The sequence below is a fragment of the Carex rostrata genome, chromosome 17 (genome assembly GCF_964058835.1).
Source record: "Carex rostrata chromosome 17, lpCarRost1.2, whole genome shotgun sequence".
Taxonomy (NCBI): domain Eukaryota; kingdom Viridiplantae; phylum Streptophyta; class Magnoliopsida; order Poales; family Cyperaceae; genus Carex; species Carex rostrata.
Genome location: NC_135934.1, coordinates 7,671,865 through 7,698,720, shown reverse-complemented (window position 1 = coordinate 7,698,720; position 26,856 = coordinate 7,671,865). Strand labels below are relative to the sequence as shown.

General features: G+C 31.6%; 3 protein-coding genes across 9 annotated transcripts; all 3 read right to left on the bottom strand.

The window, feature by feature from the left end:
- Positions 1-1,302: 1,302 nt before the first annotated feature.
- Positions 1,303-5,565, bottom strand: LOC144568722 (uncharacterized). Of its 2 annotated transcripts, none has more exons than XM_078319091.1 (2): positions 5,048-5,565; positions 1,303-1,523 (listed from the first exon to the last, which is right to left on the bottom strand). In XM_078319091.1, exons 1-2 carry the CDS (start codon positions 5,382-5,384, stop codon positions 1,324-1,326), a joined length of 537 nt encoding a protein of 178 aa, XP_078175217.1. In that variant the 5' UTR covers positions 5,385-5,565; the 3' UTR covers positions 1,303-1,323. The 2 variants fall into 2 exon arrangements, with proteins under 2 accessions (XP_078175217.1, XP_078175218.1); XM_078319092.1 differs by having other exon boundaries at positions 1,309-1,436; positions 5,048-5,559.
- A 2,392-nt stretch (positions 5,566-7,957) lies between these two features.
- Positions 7,958-10,072, bottom strand: GLIP6 (GDSL-motif lipase/hydrolase 6). The gene is made up of 5 exons (XM_078318314.1): positions 9,832-10,072; positions 9,303-9,448; positions 8,482-8,963; positions 8,356-8,363; positions 7,958-8,202 (listed from the first exon to the last, which is right to left on the bottom strand). Exons 1-5 carry the CDS (start codon positions 10,070-10,072, stop codon positions 7,958-7,960), a joined length of 1,122 nt encoding a protein of 373 aa, XP_078174440.1.
- Positions 10,073-12,581: 2,509 nt separating this feature from the next.
- LOC144568561 (uncharacterized) lies at positions 12,582-16,592 on the bottom strand. 6 transcript variants are annotated; one of them, XM_078318929.1, is made up of 9 exons: positions 16,273-16,592; positions 15,751-15,773; positions 15,119-15,381; positions 14,944-15,015; positions 14,790-14,857; positions 14,525-14,669; positions 13,979-14,059; positions 13,438-13,527; positions 12,582-12,989 (listed from the first exon to the last, which is right to left on the bottom strand). In XM_078318929.1, the coding sequence occupies exons 3-9, from the start codon at positions 15,377-15,379 to the stop codon at positions 12,975-12,977; spliced, it is 732 nt and encodes a 243-aa protein (XP_078175055.1). In that variant the 5' UTR covers positions 15,380-15,381; positions 15,751-15,773; positions 16,273-16,592; the 3' UTR covers positions 12,582-12,974. The 6 variants fall into 6 exon arrangements, with proteins under 6 accessions (XP_078175055.1, XP_078175050.1, XP_078175053.1 ...); XM_078318924.1 differs by having other exon boundaries at positions 12,582-12,968; XM_078318927.1 differs by having other exon boundaries at positions 12,582-12,965.
- Positions 16,593-26,856: the final 10,264 nt, after the last annotated feature.

Below are 26,856 nucleotides of genomic sequence, written 5' to 3'. Positions count from 1 at the left end.
GAAAACTCAAATATTGAACCATAGCACCATAGTTCTCTATGCAACCCATAGCACTGTAGCCAAATCCTATATATATATATAGAGAGAGAGAGAGAGAGAGAGAGATGGGCTATGGTGCATTGCAATGCATAGGCCATGGTGTGCATTGGACCATAAATCACCGATTCAAAGTCCAAATGACCGATCCAAACCGTTCATCTTGTTCTCCATATTAATATGTGCTTGGAGACCAAATTTTACATTTTTTGGTATTTGTTTACTATTTATTAAGCCACTTTGAAAATCGCTGATCCAACGGTGACTGTTTGGATCATAAAAAACAGCGATATTCAATAAATCTAAAACAATAGTAAAAAAATTTCAAAAAATATAAAATTTGGTCTCGAAACAAATATTAATATGGAGAACAAAATGAACGGTTCGGATCGACCGTTAGGATTTTGAAAACTCAAATATTGAGCCATAGCACCATAGTTCTCTATGCAACCCATAACACCGTAGCCAAATCTTATATATATATATATATATATATCAAATTATTCAGACATTGAATATCGAATATCCATATCTAATTTTTGAATATAGATACGTAATATCCGACCCGTTTGCACCCTACATCGGACCCATACTTTCTCTAGTTGAGAGCACGAATTGGTCGAAATAAATTTATATTAAGTTTATCTAAATGAAGCAAAGATATGGCTAATAAAAGTGAAGTGACACGCTGGAGAGAACACGAGACAAGTAATGCTTTAAAATATATGATAGGGGACCACATGGCAGGGAAATGTGGTTGTGGAAATCTAAAGCCGGACGAAAATTAATTGTCAAATCATTACTGTTATACCAAATGAACTTAGAGCTAGTATTTATATATCAAGATATACTTTTTTTTTTCAAAGTAAAATTTATAAATTATTGTTACCTAATAAAAGGTAATATTTTGTATACCTAAATCTATAAAGTGGGAAATATTTAGTATATATATACCTGACCCAAAACTAATAACCTAAATAGTTGGGCGAAGCCCAATTCATAAATGAATTTTGTAATATAATGTTTCAAGTTTCAACATTAATTAGACAATAAAATTACCAACACATATGAAGTTCACAAATCATTACAATTTTTCATTCTTGAAATAACCCTAATAAAAGCAACAAACTCGAGAAAAAAAAAATTAAGCATATAATAATTCAAAATGACATGGTCAGAGTAAATTAAACTCCGACAAATAAAAACAAAATAAAATTAGATGAAAAAGGCGAAAACGAGAAATTATATATATTAATGAATGAAGATAGTATTCATCATAAATTCATCTCAACACACCTCCATAATGGTGTCAAGTGCGGGCCGCCATGGCCGGTCCCGCCGCACTATCTCAAAAGTCTCGATGACATCTCCTGCACGGTCCTCGATGCACTCGGCACCGGCTGGAAACAAGCAGAAATCACTCAGATTTGAAATTATCCTCACAATTTTCTTCTTCTTTTCCCTCTTTACTATTCCCTTTTTACAACCTGATCAAATATTATTAAATGGGGGAGAAAAATATAAGCAAATTATTTAATGATTTTTATTACAAATTATCATTTAGCCTGAAGAATAAACTAATCTGAATGTACAATTTAACATGGCACACTATGTGATATATGTAATTTGGATTTTTTTTTATAAATAAAATTAATTTTAATTATTTAAATAAAACAAGCACCATTGATTTAGTTTTTATAAAAAATAACTCCACGGTGGAGGGGGAATTTAAATGTTGTTCTAAGGAATCTGCGATGGTCATTTCTACTTATTCCTCTCTCTATGTTTTTTTTTTTATAAAAATCAATTCAATAGTGCTTGTTCTATTAAAATTAGTTTTATTTTTTTTAAATCTATAATTTGTGTTTAGTGGGGACCATATATATATACAAATTCTAAACAATATATATTACCGTAGATGCAGTACGTGCTTAAAATCGATCTGTGTATGCAAAAATTAAAAACTAGCTTGAGAAAAGTTGAATTCTGAATAGGCAAAAAATGAATTTTGTAATAGGCAAAAGCTCACTTATATATGGATCTAGGTGTAATATTCAATATTACAGACTTGGTTTTCAAAATCCAAGAGTAATAGTTGTCTATCTCTGTTTCAATGTGACTTCGCCTCTGCTTAAATATTGTATGTGTACTAAAATGATAACATTTGAACAATAATGTCACTCTATATATGCAAATTAGAATGCTTAAGATAAATTTTCTGTCCATAGCAACTTTAAAAATGCTTTAGATAATTTGTGTTTTATATTACATTTGGTCTTACATGTTATCAGGTACATTTTCATATGGAGATAATGTTGAAAGGTTTATATATATATATATATATATATATAGAGTACGGCTAACGCGCTTCCTCTAGCATATGGGCCGAAATGCTTCCGGTGGAAATTTAAAATTTCAAAATCCAAAAAGTCGATCTGAACCGTTCATCTCCTTCTTCATATTAATATCTGCTTGGAGACCAAATTTTACATTTTTCTGAATTTTTTTATTATTTATTAAGCCACTTTGAAAATCGCTGATCCAACGGTGGCTTAACAAAACAGTAAAATCATTGGATCAGCGATTTTCAAAGTGGCTTAATAAATAGTAAAAAATTTCAGAAAAATGTAAAATTTGATCTCCAAGCAGATATTAATATGAAGAAGGAGATGAACGGTTCAGATCGACTTTTTGGATTTTGAAATTTCAAATTTCCACCGGAAGCATTTCGGCCCATATGCTAGAGGAAGCGCGTTAGCCGTACTCTATATTATATATATATATATATATATAGTAAGGCTACGGTGAGTTGCAAAGTAAAACACATTTTTACTTCACGCAATATCTTTATTTTCAAAGTTTAAATAGCCGATCCAAACCGTTAGATGTTTAATCTATATTAAAATATGCTTGGAAACTAAATTTTACATTTTTTGGAATTTTTTTACTATTTATTAAGCTACTTTGAAAATCTGAAAATCCGGGTGAACAGTAAAAATTTCTGGACCGCTGGACCGGCAATTTTCAAAGTGGCTTAATAAATAGTAAAAAAATTCCAAAAAATGTAAAATTTGGTCTCCAAGCACATTTCAATATGGAGATCATATTGAGCGGTTCGGATCGGTTGTTTGAATTTTCAAAATGAAATTTTTTTGCCATGGAGTAAAAAACATCTTTTACTCTATAGCTCACCATATATAGCTCGTCTCTCTCTCTCTCTCTCTATATATATTTATTGGAGTTAGGCTGGGGTGCTATGGATAGCATAGTAGCCTCCCGTGCTACGGCTCAATATTCCAGTTTTCAAAATCCAAACGGTCGATCTGAACCGTTCATCTTATTCTCCATATTAATATCTGCTTGGAGACCAAATTTTATAATTTTCTGAATTTTTTTACTATTTATCAAGCCACTTTGAAAATCGCTAATCCAACGGTTTTACTGTTTTGTGCAGCCACCGTTGGATCAACAATTTTGTAAAATACTTAATAAATAGTAAAAAAATTCAGAAAAATGTAAAATTTGGTCTCCAAGCAGATATTAATATGGAGAATAAGATGAACGGTTCGGATCGACCGTTTGGATTTTGAAAACTCGAATATTGAGCCGTAGCATAGAGGCCTCTATGCTATCCATAGCACCCCAGCCTAACTCTATTTATTGAGATAGGCTAATATACAATCGATTGTTTCTAGCCTCCCGTACAACCAAGTTGTTTTCCGATTTTAAAGTTCAAATGATCGATCCAAACTGTTAGATGTGATCTCCATATTAAAATGTGCTAGGAGACCAAATTTTACATTTTTTGGAATTTTTTTACTATTTATTAAGCCACTTTGAAAATCGCTGATCCAACGGTAGCTTCTGATTTTACTGTTTAGTTAAGCCACCGTTGGATTAACGATTTTTAAAGTGGCTTAATAAATAGTAAAAGAATTTCAAAAAATGTAAAATTTGGTCTCCTAGCACATTTTAATATGGATATTACATCTAACGGTTTGGATCGATCATTTGAACTTTAAAAATTAGAAAACGACTTAGTCGTACAGGAAGCTAGGAACAATCGATTGTATATTAGCCTATCTCTATATTTATTTATTGATGTTTAAACTTTTAGAATGGAGATAATCAATTATATGCGCAATGCATAGTACCGTAGTATATTCTCACTTATCTGTTAATATATATATATATATTATGTACAATATTGATGAAGAAAAAGTAGTATTATGAAAATTTATGGGGGGTGCGTATATCAGTTCCCTATCAATCTCCAGGGTACTTTTGAAATATAATGATCATGTTTAACAAAAATGGATTGCTAATAATTGGTTTGCATCTTTTGTTTCGTACGTAACTTTGAACAATTTTTAGTTCTAACTGTCAATACAATTATGATAATTATATAAAAAACTACAAAACTATTAAAACTGACAAAATGATTTTATTGTCTTCGTATCAAATCATTAATGCACATAGGACCTAATCTAAGATCCGTAGCTAATTCTCAGGTACCTGATTCAACACAATTGAAATAGACGGCTCAGATTTACTCTCGGCTGATGTCTATTCAGGATGGCGCATGGGGGCGGTATTATTTGTGCTTTGAGATCATGCCAAGTTAAAAGATAGATCCTAGACTGTCCGTTTCAATTGTACTCAGTCAGGAAATCTGAGGGGATAATTCCCTATGCTATGCATATTATATATATTGCCAACTCTAATATTTGGTTATATGCGATTATTGCTTAACACAAACACTAATTTTTGATAGAAAAATTAGAAAATCTTCCTCGTGATAAATTATTGCTTACATATATTACGATTTTTATCACACCTAGAGATAATATATCCGTAATACACATTATGATACGTACCTAATCAGAAAGAAAAAAACATATATACATTGGCATTGAGTTGGAGCTCATACCAAATATATTCCCAAATTAATTAATTGACAAACTCTAAATCTTTATATAGATTATATTTAACTGGTTAATAATATTATTACCTCCTTTTTTGAATGCAATAGATGCTTTGTAAGACAAAGAATCCATCTCCTCGTCAGTAAGCACCGAGTACAACATGTCGACGGGAAGGAGGAAGTAAAGATGGCTCGGTTGGAGCTTTTCGTCTGCCGTCAGACCAGGTACACGCAAACCGACGCCGAGTTCGGCCGAGTCACACACGAACCATCCAGGGTTCTCAACCATGAGCTCTGATGCTCGAACCGGCTTCTGAAATTTGGTGATGGTTCCATCTGTGACAGAGATGATCTTGATAGATGATGATGCTCGGGTGTAGAGTTTGCATGTCAAGGTTGGATGCCCCATATTTGCCTTTTTCATTGTGTGTTGAGGCAATTAATTAAGTGAATGCTTAGGAGGCAGATGAAGCCTCCTAAGCAATGATATGAAGTGATATTTATGTATTATGTATGTATGTAATGTGGTTGTTTTTGTACAAGTGGCTACGCTAGCATATGTTGGTGTACGTGTCAAGTTGATAAAGAGCAAACCATGAGAAAGTATAAGGGGTTTTTAGGAGAGAGGGAGAGGGAGAGAGGGAGAGATTTGGAGAAGGGTCGCTTTTGTAGGGAAGTAGGCTGAGGGAGAATGGCACATGGCTTTGAGACATGGAGAGATTGGGTCTGGTTCATTGGTTGTGCATGGAATAGGACAAACCAATCATGGATTATTGGTTTTGTGACTTTTGTCTCTTGATCCTTTGTGTCTGTGTTGGAGCTTCAACACATTATTTGTGGGTCTAATTATTACACAAACTATTTTGTTTTTGTCACAAATCAGTATTTAAAGTATACATAGAGAGAAGCGAAGAGGGTCTCATGGATATATCATAACAATTTTGATATGATTTTTGACATGCACTCCCGAATATAGAGACTTGGTAAGGAGGGGAGTTGATTTAGTAAATTTTAAATTTGTAAATATCAAGACATAATTTTTGAAAATATTGACTGTATGTAAATTATGGAATAATAATTAAAAAAAATAACAATAGAACTAAGAATTATATAAAGTGATATTTTCGCATGAACAAATGATTTTTAGATAACAATATACTTTCCTCACTAGACATTCAGGACACTAAAAGATAAAAAAATCCAATAAAATTCAGCAAGTTCATACTTATAGTATACTGACCATTTTTTTTATTTTATACCATTAGCAAGGAGATATATAAATTCTGGTTCTCCTAAGCACTAATAACAACTTTCAAATAAGTTACATATCGAATTGCCAGAGAAAATCCACAATAAAAGAACAATGATAGAGATCGACTGTTGAATCAATCAAGGAAGAATCCTCCTTATTTTGTTTCTGATTGGTTGGGCTGTCACCAAACACCCCCCTAGCTATTTGAAAACAAAATTTGGTTCATTAATTGTATCTTTCAAATTTTTAATTAATACAGGACCCTTTAGCTTATTTAATTTTATGTAGAGGTTCATTGCACCTTGGCCTCGGAATTTTCATTTAAGGTTTGGAAATTCAAATTCAAATAATAATTTAATAATGTACTAAATAGTTAGTTTTGTGCTCTTTATCCTCCAACAATAAAATTTCCTTATGTTTTTTACATTATTTATGATATACCCACATAAGTTGTCAATTATAAGACTTTCTCTCAACCTTCTAAACCCAAATGCTGGTTGCATGCTACTGTTGGCCATTTTTTTCCCCTTTTTTAGAAAAAAAAAAGGAACAATGGGACTATTAATGATCCTTAATTAGATTAATCAAATAAAGTCAAGTATAGTTCATTGACCACTAATGAATTAATGAGCTATGTCCAGCTTGATTTCATTTCTTAATGAGGTGAAGGACTATGATATAGGTCTCCTGAATCTCACCAACAAAAAACAAAGTAATAAATATATCAGACATTCAGACTCAATTGTTCCTTCATGCCAGCTATATATGTTCTTAAATCTATCATAATGTACGTCGTAGTGATTATGAAAAGTGTACATTAGAATAATGATGTTTTATTGATATAAACAAGCTAAAATATAATTATATGTGAAAAGTGATTATTCTACTTCTGTTTTATGTATTTATTTATTTTTATTAATTATTATTGTTGCACATAACTCATAATTAACTGTGTCAATTGAATTTTATCCATCCTTGATTAATTTCCATGCCACATAAGCAGTGAATCTTGTTGGTACATGTTCTGGTTGTACAATGATTATTTCTAAAATATAACTCCAAAAACTTATACTTTAATGGTTAGGAGCCTAATCCGGAGTTTAGTATGTTATGATTGGAAGTTGGAACTTCAAAAGAACAAAATATATTATATAATTATTCTGACAAGATGTTAAAGACGCGTGTCTTTTTCTTATTTTTGTTTTTATCTGGATTTGCTGTTAATTATCTCACAATCATAGGTCAATCTTAATTTGAAAGACAATTTACCTAACTTAATTTATATATTTCTGACAATTATAGAATTATTAAGTAGCTTAAACGTTAAACCATATGCAAATTAACGAAAGAAGCATTAATGTAATTATTATTTGTGATTTCTGAGAGATTTTTTTATAGTAATTTTTCCGCGCTGTTAAATCTCAATTCACAAAACTCAACGACGCACAGGAAGCGATTTTTCAATTTTAGATATCAATTATTCATTTTTGGATAACAATTTCAACAATTAAATCTAGGCCTAGACAAACCACTAACCGGGCTGAGGCCCAGTTTAGGAGTAGGCAATATAATATTTCTGACAATTATAAAATTCTTAAGTAGCTTAAAGTCCAAACCATATGCAAACGAAAGAAGCAATTTAATTATCATCCTCCAAAAATTGTATCTTTTATTCAGTATATCTTCCCTTGTGTCAACACCAAATTAATCCAACAAATATTAATTTTAACCCTATAATTTCTATTTCATTTTTTCCTTGGAGGCAGTGGCATGTTGACCAAAGTTTTCAAATTCATAGGCCTTATTTTGGAGATATCACCATTCCACATTGATCTAAAAATGAGATTATATGCATGCTCTGTTGGATGGAAAAAATCCCAAAATATATACTGATTTGGATCTTTGCATAATTCATACTGCCCGGTCCCACATTGTGACATCCCTCTTTGGGTTCCTGATCCACAACATGCACCTAAAGTTTCATTGAACCCTGCAAATATATAGCATTGGATTAATTGAAATTCAATTAATTAAAAACAATTAAAGAAATTATGGTAAGCTAAAAGTATATTTAAAGTCTGCAGTTCTTTGAAAACATTAATGCAAAAAATTTAGTTAGAATTAAGCGCTATTTGATTAAAACATATAAGCCTTTTACCATTAATTTAAACACATGACATCAATCTATGGGTGTAATGGAAGAAAAACACTATGAAATAATAATCTGACTACATATGAATAAATTTAAAATATATTCTATAGATGTCACAAATTATTGAACTTACCATATTGCTGAGGATATGTAAGGAAAAGTTCAACGACATCAAAAACATCTGCATAAACCGGTACCACTCCATCGTACCTGGCTGGCAATTCATTTACCAAGTTCACCAAACCAATATTATAGTCCATCACCATTTCATTCACGCAAGCATTACAATACTCAGTCGAACCATTCGGTAGGATGAGCCTAGCCGGAATACACCCAACAGGCCCAAGTCCGAAAATCGCTATCCGTCGGGCCCCCAAGTCATAAATGTGTTGTATAACTTGAGTGAATTCTGACAGCATTTGTCTGACAAATTCATTAGGGGCCGGCAAGTTGGCCCCGGTGGGGAAGAAGTATGAGAAAACATCGTTCAAGGCTGACTCAAAGACATAAAGTGCTTCTCTGATGGTTTCTTTGTCGATCTTGCTCTGGGTTACAAGTGTTTCGAATTGCTGTAGCTGGACTTGCAAAGGCGTGACACCCTGAAATTTGGATAAAGAAAAAGGGATATGAATGGTAATGAAATTTGATAAATATTTTGAAATATAGGAAATACTTTGTACATCCCAACAAAAATAAAACCATCTTACATGTGCCTGTACACAAAACATTTCATAATACAAATTACAAAGGAAGGGTTAATTGGATAAAATGTACGAGATATGAAGAATTTGAAGGCCGTATAGGTATGTTATATAGGAATACTTCCATTTAGTGATCAACATTTGAAACTAATAAAAAGAAGGTTAACAAACATTCATTTATTTTGAAATTATTTTTTCCTTTAATTTAATTGTGTTCAATCTAAGAAAGTTGCGTACCAGTATCTCGTTAGTTTGTCTAAGGACACCACTACCAGCACTAGCAAAGTTGATGCCATTTGCTGGATACTCTTTGAGCACTCCATTTTTCAAAAGCATTTCTATTTCTAGGTAGGGCTTTTGCAAATCCACCCCTAGTTCTTTTGCTACATGTGAAAAGATCAAAAATAAAATAGCAAAAATTAGAAAAATTGTTAATAGTATGGTAGCATATTACGATCTTACTTGGCTTCTCTGCTTCATTTCACCAGATTGAGAACAAATTATTAATAGTTTGGTAGCATATTACGATCTTACTTGACTTCTCTGCTTCATTTCACCAGATTGATACCAGTATATCTCGATGAAATTAAACATGAATTAGATGGTACCAGTCCTGATATACAGGGATCAGTTAATCATACTTTTATATACCTTTTGTATAAATATAAATTAAATCACAGAGTTTCTTCTCTTGTTCAAATTTTTTATAAGTTCCAAATATAGAGTAGTCTAAAGAAATCAGTATTTGTTGAAAAATATTACAAACCAATAAAATCAGCAACAGTACGGCCATTGGTAAACCGTCCAGTTGGCCGGTGGAAGAAATCCTGACCGTAAGGTGCGAAATTTGCCTGAATGGTGCAATTCTTGTCATAGGCATTGTTACCAGCATCTAAGATAGAGTCTCCAAACAAAAAGACGGTTTTGACCCTGCTAGATGAGATCAAGCAGGCATTGAAGAGACACAGAAATGAGAAAAGGTGAAAGAGAGAGGTGACTCTAAACATGGTGTAGCTGTGCATAGAGAGGTGCCCTTGTCTCGGGTATTTAAAATGGGTCAAGACATGAAATGCTTAATTGCACATCCACTTTTAAGTTAATTACTGTTGGTTGATTGGATCATATGTATTATTAAGGGAACGTTATATATTGCAACAGAAGTTTTTTTTATCGAAACGGTTGCTTTTACATTTGTTGAATCGACATGCCCATCAACTTGAACCGCAACTTTTCTAAATGGTCGTCTGGAGATACACTATGGTTTATTGAGCCTAGCTCTCTATTTCACAATCAAATGTCAAGCATGTCAAGTTTCTCAATGTGTGGACTAAATTCTCTGGAGTGAAAAAATTAAGATCTAATTAATATGTAAAAAATTCAATATTAAATTTCTAACATATAAGAATTCTTTTTTTTTTAAATAGTGGGGAATCCCACCAGTTTCTATTGAAACTTATAAAGGATGGCCATAACAAACTCCAAATTTGGAGAATGCAATAGCATACAAGATCCACATTACAACACATAACAAAAGAAAGAAGAAATTCAAACTACAACATATAACAACTTGATACCCTAAGCTAAACCACCACAAACTACAAGAATGACAAAACAAGGCATATTAGCATTCAATTCATGTCAGAGCCAGAAGAAGGTCGGTACCAAGCATAAGGGTTCCATCGTTGTGTTCCAGGGTGGAACCCTTATGCTTGGTACCGACCTTCTTCTGGCTCTGAACATATAAGAATTCTAATAATATAAATCTGAAATCTACATCTTTTAAAAATTCCAACATTTCATTTTATAAGCAAAACGGACATACTGACAGAAAAACTGCGCACGAAGCATTTAGGACCATAGCTTCATTCATTCAGGTGTGCACGGGATCCGGAACATAACCCATTTCGTCCATGTTCTTCAACCCGCCGGCTCAAAACATGGGTGGCTTGGGATCAGGTATAACCTGGAAGGATGCTCTCAATATAGTCATTTATTGTATGTTTTGGATCCAATTTGACCCGTTTTCGAGCTATCCATTCTCTATGTAGAAGATCAAGATATGCTACATACTTGAAAATGTCATCTCCACATATTTAATTTAATCCAAAGGTTATTGCCAGAGTCAATAATTTTAAACCCGACCCGTTCAACCTCAATCAGCACATTCTAATAGTTCAGTGGGATGGAGAATAAAATAATTTATACGAATTTACGAGATATGTTGGCACTTAAAAAGCCACTAACCTTTAAAACAAAAAAAAAATTACGAGATAAGGACACGGGTGTACCAAAAAACAAAGTCAAATATAAAAGAAAGCTGCAACGAATTTGAATATTTTTATTTTGTTTTTTGGTTGCTTGTAGTAGCAAGTGATTTGTGTGCTTCTGTTATAACAGAAAAGAATCTTTTTGCCATGCCATTTTTGTTTTCATTTATGGGTCCACTAACTGCTAAGTTAATGAATGAGGCTCCGGTACTATGCATCGCGCATATTGATCCGTACTATATATCAAAATCTTTATTATTAAAGTTTAAATAGTTAATTTGAACCGTTCTGATACACATATGAAATTTGATGGTAGATAAAATTTTATATTTATTTGAATTTTTTTTACTAACTTTTAGATAGATAGAAAATCACTTAATATAAAGATTTTAAACCATTCAAAAGTAGTGATTTTTTATATATCTAAAAAACAAAAAATTAAAAATATGAAATTTAATTAGCAAGTATATTTAGATATAGTGATAATGTTAAACGGTTTGGATTGATCGTTTGAAATTTGACAACAAAAAATTATATCAAATCATAGTACTGACTAATCTAGGCTTAGGCTATGCATAGTACGATAGCCTCACTGTAATTTGATTCTGTCATGCCTTCTTTCCCACATTTGAAGGTTACTGACAATTTGATCAGGTCAAATTAAGGTCCCTGACAGCCATTTATAAAGTGAATTAGGCTTAATTAATTAATTTCTATTTTATAATACAAAACTAGACAAAACCAAGTAGTCTAGAGCTTGTTTTCATCGCGTACTAGGTCTTTTTTGTTGTGAAATGTTTTACATTTCTTGCCATTTGCAAATTCATAGACGTTTAAAGTTTTGATGTGAATTTCTTAAGAAAATATGTTGCCAAATTCATATTAAAATTTAATTTATAACAAACATTAAACACATCAGACCAATCTTCCCATACGCGAACCGGCCTATCAACCGGTCAGACACGACCGTACTGTACCACCAAGAAAATTAACTCTACAATCCAGCGGATCCAGATCCTCTAAGGTAACTCAAACTTTGAGTTTGGATCCGAACCACTCGATCAGAATGCAGGCTACCCAGCTCAGGTTAGAATTCAGATGGCTCCTTTAATATTCGTGCAAATTCTGATTGGATGGTCAGGATACAAACTCAAAGTTTTGAAAAGTGTACCAAACAGGTATACAAATTGTCGGTGCGAAAACACGCTGCATTCATAGAAATTAAATCTAGCATTGTGCCTTTTCAATTAGTTCTAAAAACATAAATTTGTATGAGTTCCTTTTCTTTCTTCTCTGCTAGAGATATACAACAAGCCACTGCATCTTCATCCTTTTAAAGCGAGTGGCATTTAAAGCTATCGATGCATATTTACATTGAAATCGAGAGAAATATAAAAAGATAGCATTCTTTAGTTGTTTCCCTTGCACATTTTATAATCGAAAACTACTCTTCACTATCTCTCAACTCCTCCTAGCTCCGCCACGGTGAATTGCTTTTTTAGTCTCTTTGTTTTATTTTTGTAAGGTTTTCTTTTTTCAAACTCTTATCGAGTTATTGGAGTTGAATGGTCCGAAGTTGCAATCGAACTGGATCCGCTTCAGTGTCGATCGAAGCATTAACTTCTCTTCCTTCCTGCTGTTTTCAAACAATTGAGGTCTTTACAACAAGTCCCCAAGAAAGGAAATATTACAAATAAATACCATTATATTGGTAAATGTGGTATGAATAAGAAATATGCCATAAAACATGCTCTGCAATTCAATAATTTTAGTAATGATTGGTGTTTTAAAAATTATTGCCAATTTCACATGTACCCTTGTAAAATGTGAAAATATCATCCATACCCCTAAAATTAAAAGAAAAATTACCGACCCCACAAAACATGTACTACATATTCCACATTTTAGCTGCCAAATATTTCTATTATAAAAGGGGTAATTAGGGGCTCTTTGTTTTCTTAATCTTTGTCGAAAAAGCTAACTCATTAATTAGTGACCTAATGTTTACCACATTTCCAAGGAGCAAGATTATTTTTATTTTCAGATTAAAAATTTTTTTATTTTTTTAGGCATGATAAGAAATTATTCAATAAAGAGAGGAAAACCTGTTGTCTTCTTCTTCGATGAAAAGCCGTCAAAGCTCTCGCCATAACAACAAGAGGAAATATAACTCCAGCAACTCTCAGCACAAGCAGCTTTTGAAAAAAATAAATAAATAACACATCATGCTCAAAACAATTGTTCAATTAACTGAAATAGATGTTGCATGTCTACTACTGGAAAGTTTCACATTCACATAGTCAACTCAGCCGATTCTCTCAGTACAAGTAGGGTACCATATATGAATTAGCATCCTCTGAGATATCTCAGACTTTGAGTTGATCTGTGGAAAATCCAGACAGTTCAAATCCTTTCTGCACTAATCTCAAAGCACAATAATATCGACCCCTGCATTCCAAATAGGCACCGAAAAAAATTTGGCTCGGCTTTAGATAAACTGTAAGTTTGAGATATCTCAGAGGATACGGACTCACCAGATACAAGTAAATTAAAGGCCCGTTCTGAGAATTAAATGACATTCGGTAGTCCTGAAAAGTAAATAACAAATTTTGAGGGGCATACACAAGTTTTCCTCTATGTTCTTACTGAAAATAAAGCGAAGGAGTACTGCTCGGCACCATCAATAAGTATAGGAAGCGCATGGCGTAGCACAAGTAGAATCATGAACTGTTACCATTACAAAAAAAAAAAAATGTTCAATATTTCAAACTATACTTCACCATAAGACAGTAAATTTAATGCTTATTAACATTTTTTCTCGGTCTGGTTATTAAACATGACCAAAACCTAACTGTTATATATTTTTATATTTATTTCTATGATTATTAAATGTATTTGCCCATGTATTGAGTTTTGACTTTCTGAAATTTAATCTATCTTATTTCAATTCAACCAAACAAACCGAAATTTACTTCGGTTTTTTTTTTGGTTCGGTTGTTATTCGGTTGGTTCGGTTAGATTTTTGAAAACTAAATAAAATTTTGGTTCGACTATTTTAACTGAACCGAACCGAACCTTTGAACTCCCGTAACCAAAGGACAAGAAAGCAATAACCTAATCAAAGCTTGAAAGTGAATAAAATATATAAATTTTGTGTGTGTGTGTGGGGTGGGGGGGAGGGGGGGGGATTACAATAATGGCAACAGATCGGCAACAAATGGAGCTTGTTGTTCTTGTAGAATACTCGTCGTATTCTCCTATGATGTCACGATCCGATGGCACCATTGTAATTACTTGAGAATCCTGGACCTCTTGTCGTGTTACCTCCCAATTTCCTCTGTCATTTCCAAAATAATAGCAACAATTACTTTTCCATAAAAAAATAAAAACAATAAATGATAACTGAGAAGCACTTGATTTTTTTTTTTTTTCCTATTGAAAACAACTACTAAATTACCTAAAATTCATCGGCAAGCCTCCATAATGAAACAAATGTTGTGGTGCTGTATAGCCTGGCTTGAATTGCTACACAAACCAACAGAAATATAATTCAAATTTTAATAAATCAAACTGGAAAAAAATCATTAAAAATTAGTGAAGAGAGGAAGGACCTGAAGGCAAATCTCACAAGTAGTGTCCCCCTTTTCATTACACCAGCGCTGTATACACTTTCTATGAGCATACTGCATTTTAGAAAACAATCAAATAAGTAAAATTCAAACATTTTAAATTCTTTGCATTACATTTGAAAAACTACAAGGTGCAAATTGCAATTTTAAGAGGTACCTTCAAACTGCCACAGCATGAACATGGAGCCTCCAAATTCAAATCAAAATCTTCTTCTTGGCAAATTCGGCACTCAACCAACTTATGGGCTGGGCCCACCTCACCGAAACCTGATATATTACCGGATTCGGGTTGGTGGGTATCATTACCCGGCAAAGGAGAAATTGGTCCGAGGTGTGCTTGTTTTCTACTCTTTATTGCAGCTTCAAGTGTCGACTCAGTCAAAAGGCGGTCCACTAGTAATGCCAGGTGGTCCCCCATTCCTTATTTAAAAATTCCAAAATGTTTATGCGAAATTAAGAAGACATATTTAAATTTATCTTTTCATTTGGAGGTTTACTGAATGTAACATAAAATAAGGGGCTAAAAATGGAATTTCGGTACATAAATAACCATTGGTACCCAAATGACTCACTCATGTGCAATATTTGTTATATTGTCCTTCTTTTGTTTTCATTCATGGCCAGGGTTTCAATAAATTTAACAAGTAATTGCATGAATTATATGTTATGTACAAGGCCAAGTAGGCTATGAAATTTTACAATTTAGAAACATGAAAAAATAACTAGTTATAATAAAATGGCAGGGATTTTACAAGGATATAAATTAGATAATAAAAGTTAGATGGTTACCTTCAAAAGAACAAGTGATTGAGCTGCAATGGAAAATTGAAAGAAGAAGTTAATCAAACTGTCATGATTTTTTTTTTTAAATTGAATTGTTTTACATTGACAAATTTACAACAAAACTTTTCTAAAGAAGTAAACACTTTTGACCCCCAACAATTAAATTACAATTAAAAACGAAATAAATAAACAACAACTATGTTTCATTTATTAATCCTAAACCCAAAACCCTTAGTGAACCAATAAAAACGGAGAAAAAGGCACGCAATTTTCCTTATCATTTGAGTTCAAAAATATCACCAAAACAAAAATGAAACGCGAAACCTCTCAGTGAGCACTTGAACTGAACCAATTGGGGAAAAAATAGAAAAAACTAATACTCGCAAAATCAGTAATCCAATCAAAATGGTTTCACAAATTGAACCCAATAGAAATGATAAACAAAACGAACCAATCAAGGAACATTTTGTTCAATTAAAATTACACCAAACATTAAAAAAAAAGAAAAAAAAAAGAGAGATCTCTTACTTTTAGCAAGAAAGGTAGAATAAACCAATTGCGAAAAGGAGATGCGAGAGATGGAAACTGCGCAAAGGTGGCAACTTTCTAATGGGGATATAGAGAGAGAGAGAGAGAGAGTAATAAACCTGAGAAGAGGGAAAGTGAGCAGTGCAAGAAGGGTTAAGAGATACTTCCAAGGTGGGGTTTTGAATAACGAAAATGTTCAAGCGAAGGAAGTTCAAGAGAGAAAAACCAAGTTTATAGAGAAAGAGAGAGAGAGAGAGGAGAGAAGAAGGAGAAGCAATTTGTGGGGAGAAAGCAAGAGATGGAGTAGAAGAAGAAAGAATGACAGAAACCCCCAAAACAAACACTCGAATTTAAACCGACTTCTAAACTGTTTCACTATATCACAGAGGACTGACTATTTTACAAATCACCCCTCGATAAATATTTATTTGTGAACCAAGATCCTAAGCAGAAGAGTCTAGTTTCTCTGTTGCGCTTTCTGTAAAAGAAATCATGTTGAGAGTTGAGACTAAGTGAAAGGGAATTTTTTAAAATAGTGAACCGCATTATTTTTTCTACAGAAGTTGAGACACAAATCATTTTAGGGGTTAAAAAATGGCCGAAATATAAAATTCTATCTGAGACCAAATGTGGCTTAACGGGAAGCATGCGTTTGACACATCCTCCACGTCCTCATTTTGTTACCCTTTATAACAGGACATTGACCTCTCCATTTAAAAAACACTGGAGGAGATTGTTTCATCCTGTACGTTAAATTTTAAATTTGACGGATCAGATCACCAGCTACGAGCACTTCAGTAAAATAGAACAGAAAAGATAAGAGATTTGTGTGTGTGTGTGTGGGTGGGTGGGGGGGGGGGGTCTGCTAAAAAAATGTGCATTAAATATTAACAATTGTTCGATAAATTATTAAATTTAGTGGTTGAAAATTATTTAATATTTTACGAATAAATATTTATTTATTAATGTGTGGAGTATACTTAATTTAATAAAAAAATATTATGGATTAATTGGTGAAACTTATATTTTTTAAATTTGTATTTTATTTAGTTATCCTAGTAAAAATAATAACAGTAACGATTAGCTAGATCACAAGATGGTTCAATTATTTTTAAACTTGAATGAGTTACTTAGTTTTGATAAATATATTTTTATAGGTTTTTTGAATAAAATTATTTTTTTTATATTGTGTTTCAGATTTTTGTTAATGCCCGTATATGATTAGATAGAAAATGAAAACTGGATTATTTTTTTTATTTTTATTTTGCATCTAACAAAATATAAGAGGCAAAGGTTATGCGGATCCTCTCAAATTTTAATTTAGATGTCAACAAATAACAAAAGGATAAATTGGATAATCACACCATAATATAAGTTCCCAAACTATTTTGTGATTGAAACTTCAAAAATAATTAACCAGGTGACATGTGCCGATTTTTTTATTTATATTCAAAAATAATAAAAAAAATAACCGGAAATTTTTTTTCCCAGTTTGAGTAGTTTTGGAAATACAGCAGCAGTTTGGTTGTTTTTTAAAATTTTATATTATTTTTGGATATAAATAAAAAAATCGGTGACATGTGTGTGACAGAGAGATATAATTAAAAACCAAACAATTAATCCTACAATTAATTTTTTTTTGTCACTTCCTCTATAAAATAATATATTTTGATGTCACAATTGAGCCGTTAATCCCCATGCACGCTCCCTTGTGGTTGTAATAATTACCCTTTCTCTAGGCAAAACACGAAACTAATCTATAATAAGTATTAATTGATCGATACATAGTTTTTTATATGATCTGTTTGAATAGCAATCATCAAACTACAAACCTCTACTTCAATTGATGCATGTGTCAAGGTCTCAAGGATTCAAAATTTGAAAAGAGCATTATTAGTCTAACAGTCACATCTTTTTTATTTTGGTATGTAAATTAATATCATAGTAGATATTCTTAACGCTTACATGCTTAACTCATGCTTTTATTTTATTTTATTTTATATTCACCGTTTCTTATTTCACAACAATAAATAATAAACAATAGTTTTTTTTTTTTTTGGAATAATGTCAATAAATAACCGTATGTATTTATATATAGTTTCGGATCCTTGATAATGAAATATATTAACAATATTAACAATACATTTTCTAATTAAGTGTGACATTAATTAATTAAAGCTAGAGTAGTATGCTAAAATAATCAATTAAATTAAACAGATACTTGGTGTAAAGAAAACTAACAGTTCCTTTAATAGGATGTTGATTGGAGATTACCAATACATCAAATATCATGGAAAAGATATCAGTGACCTAGTTTAGCTAAGATAGAACAAATTTCCAACTTGGTGTTGTATTCAATTTGCAAAAGCTATTGTATATTTGGTATAGCAATGTATTTCTACTATGCAAGTAGCTAAATCAAGTTGAATTTTTGTATTTCCTCTTGGATGCAAAATTCAGTTTAAGGACCAATTTGAATGGTTGTCTCTATCAACTGTCAACATAATCACTTGCTTTGTGGTTTTGATATCTCACTAATTAATCTATATAACAAATATGGTATAGCTTTTGGTACTTACTCACCCAAGTATTTTGAAGAAATATTATAGTCATGCATGATGAATATTTTTCTATATAGTAGCCAAAAGTATTTCTTTTAATCTCAATTTGGGAAATATAGTTGCATTTGTATGTTATCTAATTAATCTCATTAAATCAATATGATTATAACATATAGGAAACTTGGATATTCTTAATGGCAGCATTCTCCATTTGAAATTCGGATCTCCAGAAGTAATTCAAAATTTGAGTTTGGATATGGACCGTCCGATCAAAATATTCACGGATATTAAAGGGGACCTGTGAATTGTAACTTGGACCAGATTCTGATTAGACGGTCCAGATTCAAACTCATTTTTTTAGTTACTGTAGGGAATCCAAACCCCCTCATTGTGAGCGGTTGCAGATTCAAAATTCAGATAGAATATTCTTTATCAATATTGAAATTTGAGACCTCCATATTTCTCAAAACGAAAAAAATACAAACCCAATTATATTTCTCAAAAAGAGGGAAAAAAAGGACTCAGTGAGCCATTGGTGTTGATAAAAGGTGGAAACAGATGGTAGAAAAGAATCAAATACAAATCTTAGATTCTAGAATTTAAATTCAAGTCAAAGTACTTGCATCCTCAACTAATTTCACCTCACCACATTTTCATGAATGCACAAGTGAAGGTCAATTAAGATGACCTAATTGAAACAAAAAGAAGCGATACTTTTTGTGTTGTGGAAACTGCTCAAACATTCAACTCTGTCACTTGCGTATATACCCCTAAAAAAATATGATTTTCCGTAAGTATACTTAATTTACAAAGCCTAAAGCATCTGTAAGACTCTAACCACAGACATATATAGCATCAAAAATATCTCTATCTCTTTCTCAACTGGATTATATTTTGATGTTTAAAAAAAACATAAACATTAATCTGGTGTTTTGATAGATGATTAGTTGAGAGAAATCATTTTTAGAACAAAAGTTATATATACAGTTTTGGAATTTGAGAAGATAATTTTTAGAAGTATATATGTAAAAGAGTTGCAATATTTTTCCTAATAAAAGAGTAAACTTAAACAAAAAATTACTGTATAAAATTTTGAAAAAATTATTCTGTATGATATTATGTAAAACCCAACAACAGGCACTTTGAACCAACAAAGATATGTTGTTGGATTAGAAGTAATTCCAAGGGTAGCTTTGTATATTATAACTTGCAAGGGTTGAAATGCAAATATTCCTTCCATGTTTTAATTTGGGATTTAGTTTCTTCGGTTGGTTAACCACAAAACCTAGCTACTTGTCTTCTCCATACCTTTGGAGAGTGATGACCAAATTAAATTTCTAATTAAGTATGATTTGACTTTAAAATGATTCAATCATATTCATATCTGATTGCTTTCTGTTTGCACAGTTCTTAAAATAAAAGACCAAAAAAAAGTTTAATCATAGAAAATATACTTCAATTAAGTCCAAGTAGTCTTGTAAACATTTAAATCTTAATTTAATGTAACTTCTCTGATTGGATTATTTTCTTTCATGGATTAAATAGATGTTATTTTAGGTATAACATTTTTGAAAAATAAAAATCAGGCATCTGTTCTCATATTCTAGGACAATAAATAGTCAATTTGTGCACTTTTGCTTTTTTATAATTCTACTTGTAAAAGACAACTTTGATGTTCCAAAAGATATCCAAGGAAATTTAATGTTTGAAATGGCTTATGTGATTCTGACAGGTGGCATTTGATGAATAGTCTAGATGCAAAAAGAATAAAATAATGCTTGAAAATGATGAATTTTATACATTTAAAAAGGGAGGCATACATTAATTTTAAAGAAAAAAAGATATAAATAGTCTAGATGCATCTGTATCCATAGTACTCTTAACTCCTATAGAACTCAAGGACAACGTTTACAAAAATTAGGTTTATATCACAAGAAAAGCATTTTGTGTTGTCATCAAGTCAAGGCAGTTAATGTATAATAACTTTATTTTGGCACTTTAAACTCTTCTAATTAAGAAAAAAAGCGAAATCTTTGAAAAAAAAAAAAAAAAAAAGGTATGTATCCATAGGACTCTTGATTAAGACATAATCAGAGTAGATATAAAACAATATTTTTTTAATGAAAAATGTGACCTCTCAAGAGATCATCTACATCAACTACAGACTTAATGCAGTTTCACGAGTTTCATCTCTCTACGGAATAGCATCTAAAATATGGTGAGTTGTAACTTGTACCAGCACTCAATCAAAAAAAAAACAGAGAAAAAAAAGAGAGAAAAAAACAGAGGTAATCTACATCGAATGGAAGCACATGAAGGACACTAAACTTGGGTCACAAAGTATCTCCAACTAGAGAGGGTCAAGTTTGTTGAGCATACATCTCATATGCTTCTAACAAAACCACATAAATTAATATAGGCTCTTTGATTTGGACCCCTTGTTATACTAATTTAGATTATATGAGTTCTAGTTTAGTTAGTATGCTATCATCACCTGTGCCCCAAATATTGACTAAAAAAATAAAAGGTAATTACTCTAAACTAAACCACTGAATAAAAAATACCAATTCCCCCAAAATTACCGAATATATATGAACAAATAATTGTCTCTTTTTTATAATTATTATTCGACTTAGTGCTTGGTGTAATCAGTGGTGGACCTAGGTATTAATTAGGAATGACTATAAATTAAAATTAGCAATTTTGTGTTTTATATTTTATAATTTTTACAAGTAGTTATACTTTTAGTCTTCTTATAAAATAAAATTATAATACAGTAATTTAATTTAGCCTCCTCAATCTCAAATTTCTAGTTTAGTCCGGGATGTAATTGCACAAAACTCTAATTAAGCTCGAAATAGAATCGCAATTAATGTTCAAACTGTTGAACAAAAAATTGGACCACCAGTAATTTTCTAAAATGCCTAAATTTCAACCTTTGAACATGCTACGATATATAGCGCATGCAAAAGAAACCTAATTATAAACTTTTCAAAACTTTATTTCTAGGCCCAATATTTTTCATCTATTTTCATGCTGCTATTCAAATCATGCATGTCTTTAACTCCAAGCTAATCATCCTCCTAATCCTCTAACCCACTAATTACTAAGGACCACTAAATTTGGTAAACTATAATTAGCGTACAATCCATGAAAAAAAAAAAAAAATGTTTGGGGCTCACAAATTAGAAATATGTGTATCCATATTTCTGTCAATCATGCTTTACAAGTTGTTGTCATATTTCTATTTGGGATGGCACATTATTTTGTATATTATTTGCGTTAAGAACAATAGAGTGCAATCTAGTTCCATTTCATTTTCTTAATTTTTTTTTTTTTTAATATCAGTTCCAATTCAATTTGTAATTCTAGTTTCATTACATATCTATCATTAATTCATTATTAATATCGCCAAAGCCATCTCCTTTTGTGGCAAGCAAATGATTGTCTTTTAAAACCATAGCTAGTCATAATCCTAATCCTCTAGCCTCTAGGTTATTGTGTAATAAACTTGTAAGCACTAAATTTTGGCCCGGAACTTGAAAGAGTTTAGATACAATCATACAAATCAATTATAGTGGAGCTGTGGAGGGGGTGTTGATGCATGTATGGCACTAGAGGACACTATAACTATTAATGAGGATAGTTTTTGTGCTACAAGTTCACAATGTTACTTTTTAATAACATTTTGAGTTTGAAAATCAAACTACCAATTCAAACAATATATATTGATTTTTTTTCCACAAGATATGCTTTTATATAATTTTTTTTTAATATAGGGTTTGTTTAACACTGGATCATAGGTTAAGAATTGAATGAATTAAATTGGTTGTATTAAAAATACTCACATTATTATGAAAAAAAAAATTGTGGATATATATCTCAGCAATAAGATCAATATCTGAGTTTTGGATTAAATAATTAATTTGAATTTAAACTTTTAAAATTTTAAAGATAAAGAGAGATTAAGATAATTTGTGGTACCAAAACTTGTGACACCGAAACTATCGTCTATGGCCTATGTGGTACAAAATAGTATAAAAATATTACTTAGTGAATATAGTATGTATTTCATTATTTTGATTTCAAATCAAATAGAACATAACATCAACATAAAAATCAATTAACATAGACAAAATTTCCTTCATAGGTTTGAGACAATTAAGCCTTCTAATTCTAAATATCTATAAAGAATTCTTCAACGGGATTTCGTTCCTACGCCTCCGCCATAAAAAGGGATTTGTATCCTCCCAGGTGCCTGACTCAAGCAAATTGAAACAGACGGTCTAGATTTATTCTCAGCCGGTATCTATTCGGAATATTGCAGGAGACAATATTATTTGTGCTTTGAGATTCGTGTCAAGTTAAAAGAACGATCCTGTACCGTCCAATTGTCCTCAGTCGGATAACCTGAGGGGATGTAAGTTCCATAAAAGAATATTACTTTAGCTACTAGCCTACTACATTATTTTTAATTACTAGACTTTACCCTTAATTATCATAGCTTAATCGGTAAAATTTGATTTTTTTTTGAAGTCAGAAGTCAGAACTTTTGATTTGCTCCAATTAGACTGTTGGATTGTCTCTTCATATAAAAGAAAAATAAAAATTTTATGTGGATATATTGTGGCATCTAAATAAATTTTTGCCTGACCTTGTAACTTATTTTGTTAGTGCTCCATTAACTTTTTAAACCGAAAGCAAACGGAGTAGCTTCATTAAGGCAAATTAGAAGCCTAATAACATGAGAGATACAAGAATGGACACTTAATTGCTAGCTTTGCTCGAATTACCAAACTAGAGAAAAGGGCAAGAGAAAATTATTTTTTGTTTGGCTTACAGTGCTTTTCTGTATTTAGAGTAAGATAGTCAATTTATGGGCAAACCGGGTACTCCGGTAAAAATGTAAATGCTTTTCTTATTAATACAATCGTTAGTAGGCTATCAGCCACTAACTTTCAAAAAAAAAAAAGGTGAACTCTGGAGCTCATTGGTAACAATTGACAAAGTTTGGTGCCCAAGAAAATAGTGCCAAAATATATAGGAAAAGTAATTGAGATTTTTTGAAACGGATAATTTAATCAAGAGAATGAATTTGAGTAAAACTAGAGTGTTCCTAAGTTTATCAAGTCTCTTTGAACTTAATTCTCAAATTTATCAGATTAATTTCAAATGACGAATTCGAACCGTTGAAATCCGTCTACCTTACGAGTGATGCATCTATATGCAAAAGTTTTGAAATTTTGAATTAATTTAGTATAAAGTCAAGCGGTCAAAATTAGAAGGTTTATAAATTAATTTTATTTCATTTATTTTTTGAATGTTTTTTTTTTTACCAATTGACTATTTGACTCTATACAAAATTAATTCAAAATTTCAAAACTTTTGCATATAGATACATCACTCGTAAGGTAGACGGATTTCAACGGTTCAAATTCGTCATTTAAAATCAAGCCAATATGTTTTAGAATTGAGTTTAGAGACTTGATGAATTTAGGAACACCCTAGTTACTCATGAACTTTTGGCTTTTGTAACAAGGAGTTTCATCTTTCCAAATATTTAAAATAATATAGTGTATGCCAATCTGTTTTATAGTAATGTGTTTTCTTGGATTCTTCAGGTATACTTGAAATTAACGCGACAGCATGATGACATATTCCCAACTTAATTTCTTAAATAAAAGGTTTGTGCGGACAAAGGAATGCCAGAGATGATGAATTGCAGGAATTTCTTCTAACCTATCATCACTAGTATCATTTTGTTTGGTCCACAGACCTTTTACAGAAGCATTTATAAATTTCACTGAATATTATTTGTTGGTATTTCCTCTATGCATTCATATACTATTTTTCACCAAATGTAGTTTTGATTGTCATCTACCAAAGCCTTTTTGTATGAAACTGTTGGTTCATTTCCACAAACAAAAAGTTTATTGAAAATAATATTAACAATACAACAATGGTACTATAGCCAATGATTTGTTCTTAAAAACCCAGCTAATCATTCTCCAATACTCTGCTTCTAAGACATTGATGTACTTATAAAATAGATGCACAAACTTAGTAAGGACCAGTCTACTTTCCACTAGGGATTGCTTGGATGAGGTAACTAAGATTAGAAATAAATCTAGTTGAGGAGAAACAACATGATATATGCACTACCTTTTGATCATTTATTTTCAAAAGATCTCCAAGTTTTGACAAGGAAGGTTTGTCAAAAGATTGCTTTTAGGCAATCGCATTATGGCATTACACTATAATCACCAAGTATAAAATAACCGGTATAGATACGTAGCGCTGCATTAAATAATCTCATACATTCATAGGAGAGAAACCAATAAGCAAGAAAAAATATAGTCAATATTAAGATTTTATCAACAGATAATGTGGTAATAAATTTTGTACCGGTGAACTGTTAAGTTTCCTATGTCCGAGCATTTACTTTTAAGCATGCTAATATTTGAAAGGTATTTTGAAGTATAAAGTTTTCAAGTATAAGCATTCATAGAGACACTCAAACTTGGTACATAACTTGGTATGCAAGGCTAAGTAAAGATATGGTAAAATTCAACTTGTCTGCCACTGTCAATTTTTCTCAGTACAATACATTACATGCCCAATTCATAACAAGATTTCCTGCAAAGAATTCATCATAGCTTTGCACTGAATTGAAAGAAAAATACAAGTTGACCTATGGTTTGAAGTTCAAGCATTAATGTCTCTGTAAATTAAGAAAACCATTGTTGCAACAGTTTTCTCTCAGTGTGCAAGTTTGTTAAAAAATCAGAACTTACTCTATTTGCAAAGATACGAGAGAAATAAGGTACTCTCCTTATTTTTTTTTTGACTAAATTGTAAATGACAAGAAAATGTATTTTGACACCAAATTTTATATTTTTTAGAATGTTTTTACTATTTTTTAGACAGGTAGAAAATCGTTATTTTCAAATGGTTCATAATCTTTATATCAAGTGATTTTTTACCTATCTAAAAAAATTAAAATATTTAAAAAATGTAAAATTTGATCTCCATACACATTTTTATATAGAGATCATCTTTGAACGGATCAGATCGGCTAGTTGAACTTTAAAAACAGATATATGGATCTACACTACATATCAATATTTGCTTTGCAAAAGTACCACAACCTCATGACATTTAACATCATTATGTTTATTTCTTTAGGAAAGGGTTAAAAATTATTTAAATTATTTACACACCAAGCATCCAATTAGAAGCAAGTCTCCTGGGGAAAAAAGAAGAGAAATGAGAACACCTGTAGAGGTCAGAAATAGAATCACAGAGGCAGATAATGTGGGGCCAAGGAAGTCAGTTTCAAACCAGATTTTAAACAAAGGAAATATATCAAATGAATAAATGATGCATATGAAGTCAAAATCTAACCATCAAAATAGAAAGAAGGGATCAGCTTTCAGCAATTAAAAGTGGGGAAAGCTTCATGTGCAAGTGAAAAGGATATAAAACAGTGTACCCCCCACCATAAACATGTCATTATTACTTGCCTATAGATCCAGCACAGGGAAATTGCTGTTGCATTGGTACGAAGGATAAACCATGATAGAGAAAGGAGGAGGGATTTTGAATTCTGTAAAAGGATTTTGAATGTCTGGGACATTCATATTCTTACAAGAAGTTCGGATATAGTGGTGTCAATGACAACTTTGTATCCGTTTATCCGACCCGTATTGTATTCAATTAGAAGGATATGGATAAAGTTTGCTTATTGGGTACTAATTTTTCTCTATTGATAAAGTTTTATTTTTGTTAACAAATATGAATATGAAGATGCTTCTTACCGGTTGCAACCCTAAATCCAGTGTTGCAAAATGCGGTTCTATGCGGCGCATATGCGTATGCGGTTGGAAACCGCATAGGAAAAAACATATGCGGTCTAATATGCGGTTCCGCATATGCGGTTCCGCATATGCGGCCGCATATGCGGTTCTATGCGGTTCTGCATATGTTTGTATGCTATAAAATTTATGTATTATGTTCTGATAAT